At 32.6% G+C, this 5,554-nt stretch overlaps 1 protein-coding gene across 1 annotated transcript; it reads left to right on the top strand.

Annotated features, from left to right (window-relative positions):
- Nucleotides 1-2,438: 2,438 nt before the first annotated feature.
- LOC108733071 lies at nt 2,439-3,778 on the top strand. Its single transcript, XM_018464113.1, has 4 exons — nt 2,439-2,567; nt 2,834-2,991; nt 3,054-3,214; nt 3,416-3,778. Exons 2-4 carry the CDS (start codon nt 2,862-2,864, stop codon nt 3,776-3,778), a joined length of 654 nt encoding a protein of 217 aa, XP_018319615.1. The 5' UTR covers nt 2,439-2,567; nt 2,834-2,861.
- The last annotated feature ends 1,776 nt before the right edge of the window (nt 3,779-5,554 follow it).

Genomic DNA, 5,554 nt, shown 5'->3' with positions numbered 1-5,554 from the left:
CTAGCAAGGAGATCGGGCTGAAACTATAGCTACAAGCTATCCAAGGATGGTACTATAGAATGTCACCTCAAGGTAGGCCTAGTGGCGTCATCTCTTGGTTAGGCCGGAAACTTATCAATCCACCCTCGTATGGTGAAATTTTTCTTCAGAGATCATTTCTCAAGGAAAAATTAAAAATACAATTATGTGCAGGGTGGCCCAACTTAACCGTCTTCTTATGCCAAACAGCATGGGCCTGATTTTTTATCAGTGACTCAGTGATGTCTTAAATACATCAGCGACCACATAAAACTACTAATTTTTCTATCCTTCGGGACCAATATTTTTTTCTGGATAAAAAGTACCCTATGTCCTCTGTACCCCTGATATGTATGTACAAGATTTCATAATAGGTTTTACCGCGGCTTCGCTCGCGTTGATGTCTTAAATACGCGTCAAAGATCATCGACGACCACATAAAACTAATTTTTCTATCCTTCGGGACCAGTATTATTTTATGGATAAAAAGTACCCTACGTCCTATTCTCTGCCCCTGACAATGTATGTACAAAATTTCATGATTTTTTAGGTCTTAAATAAGTACATCGGCGACCACATAAAACTATTAATTTTGTATGTACAAAATTTCATGATAGGTTTTACCCGCAGCTTCGCGTTGATGTCTTAAATACATCGGCGACCACATAAAACTACTAATTTTTCTATCCTTCGGGACCAATATTCTTTTCTGGATAAAAAGTACCCTATGTCCTCTGTACCCCTGACAATTTCATGATAGGTTTTACCCGGGGCTTCGCTCGCGTTGATGTCCTAAATACGTGTGAAAAATCATCGGCGATTGCATGAAACTTATTTTTTCCTATCCCTAGGGAATAGTATTTAATTCTAGATAAAAGGTATCCTATGTGCATGATGACGGTTAAATAGTTAAGACGTAAAAGGGTAGCAAACAAACAAACTCACATTTGTACACCTTTAGGAAATATATAAGTACTTTTATAAATAAAAGCTGTTTTTAAGATTTTTTCAATTAGAAGTAACCAGTAAGGGCTGAAATGTTCTTTATTAACTATGTAATCTCCATCGACGTTTCGCCTTTCGATCTAAGTATTATCAAGGTTTACAAAGAAAGTTTTATGATACGCGAAATTTTTAATTTCAGAATTCTTATTCCTAAGGTCGATTTGGACATGACAGTTTTGTAAGATGACTTCGATTATTACAAAAAAAAAGTTACCAAAGGTTATCATCTTTACCTTCAAATACATAACACGAGATTAAAAATGTTATACATTATACATGTATGTTAATACTTTGGATGACACTGTCGTTTTCTATGTTAAGGTTGAAGAAAGCGCAATACTAAAAATTTTTTAGGCAGGCATACCTGTCGGCCAACAAAATATTAAGTAAGGCGCCGGATATGTGTAGAGTGCAAGTAAATTCCAAAGTTTCTAAAAAAAAAACTAACAAACAACCAACGTGTGCTTTCCACACATTACGATGAAAATATGTATTACTTCAAATGCCACACAGAAACAAATTTCAATTTTTTAAATTTTCAATTACAGAAGAAATATTACTGCATAAAGTTTTTTAACGATAAGATCAAAACAGATTTTGTTTAAATAAGAAAAATCAATAAGGTCCAATATCTACCCCAAAACAACGAAAAATTATACTTAAAAAATATAGATGTCTTTTATATCTTCTGCAACATTTCATAGTACCTATGTCAAATTTTATATACACTAGTGGCGAGTTGAAACCCAAAAAAATGCTTTCTATGGAACACTATGAAATGTTTGTATAAAATACTTAATATTAGAGAAATCTTGATTTAGCGTGCTGTAAAAAGTTATAGCATAATTTTATTTTTTTATTTAGAATACTGTTATGGGGAAGGTATTGAGTCAAAATTTTTCGGCTAACAAACAATTAACAAGTACAAAATTCTTCAGCAATAGCACAACATATCAATATATTATTATGATTCAATTACGAAATAATTATGAACAAAAGAAATAAATATTAAATTACTTCAATCAATAAACGATAAATATCTATATAATTGTTGCAGTAATCGTTTGATTAATTAACGTGGAATTAACAACTTCCCTATGGGAGAAAGTTTGATTACCTTTAAACGATACGTGATGGTGATCCTATTTAGGTAAAGGTTCGTTAGAATGACTAACTAACAAAACTAATTAATTCGTCTTAATGTTAATACTAATTCATATGATCGGGTATGTCTAAAATCGGCTCGTTAAATATCCATTTGGAGATAAATTCTAAAATTTTCTGCAAAAGCTACAAACTTTTCGTTTTCACTAATGGATTATTCATTATTGCCAGAAACCCAATGTGGTTTCGGACAATGTTATTATTCTTGTATAGTAAAAACGTAGTTTACATCCCATTAGCAGTATCCCCACTATTCCTATATATATGCCAGTGTCCCTCTTAGTTCATAAGTTAATTTGTTTCAAAAGTTTCGAGCAGTCACTACTTTTATTAGTGTTTATTTTACTTTTAAGTTGGACTAAAACTTCACCAAGAAATTTGTAAGTATAAAAACCCTTAAATGATTAATAGTTGAAATCGTTACTTAATAATCAATTTTAAAAGAAAAATAAGTACAAAAGTTTCAAAATATCGTTCGCAATTATTTATCCAAACTTTGACTTCTTCAGGTTTAAGATAAATATTTGATGTAACGATTAGTAAGTATTGAAACATTTGTTCTATTTCTTTTAAAACTAAAAACCTTTAACTTACGAATATGATAAGCCCGTTGCTGTAATTGTATTTTTTTTTTATTTATTTACAGGCTTATTTGTTAAGCATTAGTGGTCAAAATGAAGGGATACTTCTTGGTTTTGTTCGTTATTGGATTTACTCACGCACAATTCAAAAATGGTAGAATTTTAGAACCTCCAGTCCCAAGACTTTGCGCTCAAAGGACAATTCACGAAAGATTTACTGATGGTAAGCAAACGATAGAATTTTTAACTAGTTAAGATCAAGAAAAACACTATTTTCCTATGCAGGAAAGGGATACATGTTCAGCTGGAGAGAACCATCGTTAAAAGGGGTTGAAGAAGATTGGTTAAACGCGCGAAACTATTGCCGACAACGTTGTATGGACTTGGTGTCTTTAGAAACTAGCGCTGAAAACGAATGGATCAAAGAACGAATTGTCAAAGACAAGGTATGTTGTGGTACAATAAATATTATTTATTTATTGCACGGGAAACAATTTGCATTTATTTAACAAATTCTCTAAAATAGTAGGACTATGATTTGAGCTAAATGGCTATGATCTAAATGACCTGTTATGAAGCATTGGAATTCGGTTACGATTACTTTTTAGATTGAACTTATTCTAATAAGAGTTGTTCTCTTTTTTCAGGTAAAATACATTTGGACATCGGGTAGATTATGTGACTTTAAGGGTTGCGATCGCCCTGACCTTCAACCTGTATCGGTAAACGGATGGTTCTGGACTGCCGAACTCCAGAAACTGGCTCCTACGACCCAGAGAGATCAAAACGACTGGAGTGAAACGGGTGGTATCGGAAAACCCCAGCCGGATAATAGGGAAGCTCAGCAGGGTGGCGCGAGTGAAAATTGTTTGGCTGTTCTCAACAATTTCTACAAAGACGGCGTCAATTGGCATGACGTTGCCTGTCATCATGTCAAACCTTTCGTATGCGAAGAAAACGACGCTTTAATAAAGTATATCAAATACACCAACCCTCATCTTCAACTTTAATCGCATAATGCATTAATTTAAGGAATAGTTCTCGTATTTATGCTTTTGTATTTATTAAGTACTTATTTAAATAAAACCAATGTACAAATCTTTTTATACAAAACTTGGCTTTTTTTCAAGAATCTTTTGTGGGGGTGCTTTTCGGGAAATAATCTAATTGTAGGGGCTTTACAGAGGATTAGTGTTTTTGCGAAAAATTTGACCCCTTAGCCAAAAACGTATATTAGAAAAAAGTAACAACTAGAAGGCAAGGTTTATTTTAAGGTGGTAAAAATACCGAATATGAGACATGACAATTTCATCCGAGTGCCTAAAATTTCATGAAATTCGTTAAACATACGACATATCAAATTAAATGTAGCTTTTCTTTGACCATTACCACAAAGTAGGGGATGATTAGTAACACGGTTCATGTAGGAATATGTGAAGTTCTTGGTGGCGACATACATATTTTGAATTTCTACTTCGGAAATACGAGTACATTTTCGGCAATATCTGTGGGAAAATGACACCCAAAATTTCTAAAACTATATTTCATTAGCAGACCCTCCCAATACACATAAAACATATTTTTATTTAGTACCTAGTGCGAAATCCTTAAAAGCTCAGATCGTTCAGATGCGTATAATTGCTTTAATCATTAGAAAATCGAAAAAATTTATTCTTTGTTTGTGCGTTTGATACTTAATTCACTGCTCGTATTAGAAATTTACAATGATCTGTTAAGAAAGTAATAAATGCCCGTCCTTTATCGAGAAAGTACTTGTACCACTTTGAAATCGTTCGTACCACACTTTTCAGAATAAACAATCGCGTAACTAACACATTTTGACTCTTACACTCCAGTACATAATGTTTTTGCAACAATATTTTGTCATTGTTTCGATAACAGTGTTTTGTACAACATGCACTTTTGGATCTCCTTTAAAATTGTACGTATCTATATTATATACCAGTATAACAAATGCGTAAAGTGCGTAAGTACACAATATTATGAAGGTTATAGTTAATACTAATTTTTAGTGAAAAGTTAATGTTTAATCGTCCAAGTACTAGTAAATTCCCCCCAGTTGTGGAGTTTGTTGTCCAAAGGATTCAATCAGCCTTTTCGAATTACATTTACGAAGATCTAAGTAGACCAGTTAAATGGAATGGTACAGTTATCATAACAACTGGCGACAACGAATATGCGACTACAGTCGAAAGCGAAACAAGCTCAACCATTGCCGAAAATGAACTTACAACAGAATTCAATTATTTGGAATTGGATGAAGAAGCCAGAAAATTAAAAAATTGATCAATATTGATATACCTATTGTAATAATTATTAAAATAAAAAAAACTAAAATGATTTTTAGAGTTGCGACTTCTAAAGGTAAAAATCTCGCAGTTTAAATCATGATACAGTCCATTTCAATTTGTTAGAATTGTGACCTTGAAGAAATCTGCGCGAAGATAGAAAGAATACACACTAGGCGTGAGCAAGACAGAAATTGTTGGAACAAGCTTGAACGAGTAGAGCTCTCGATGGGCGGTCTTAGAACATCAGCTACAACTGTACAGTACTAGACAAAAATATTTAGCAATTTCTTAAAACAAAAATGTGTATAAATTAACAATAGAAAACAAAGCAAAAGTTTTATAGGTGTTTAGAACGTTAAGTTAATTCACTTGTTATTATTTTTGGCTAAATATGCTTTTAAATAAAGCATATTCTTAAATTTTAACGAGGCAGTTTAAATAATTTTGCAAATGGTACTGTACACTTTTGTCTAG

The sequence above is a fragment of the Agrilus planipennis genome, unplaced genomic scaffold (assembly GCF_000699045.2).
Source record: "Agrilus planipennis isolate EAB-ADULT unplaced genomic scaffold, Apla_2.0 scaffold51, whole genome shotgun sequence".
Lineage (NCBI taxonomy): Eukaryota > Metazoa > Arthropoda > Insecta > Coleoptera > Buprestidae > Agrilus > Agrilus planipennis.
The sequence above is the reverse complement of the archived record's forward strand: the minus strand, read 5'-3'. Positions and strand labels throughout refer to the sequence as shown.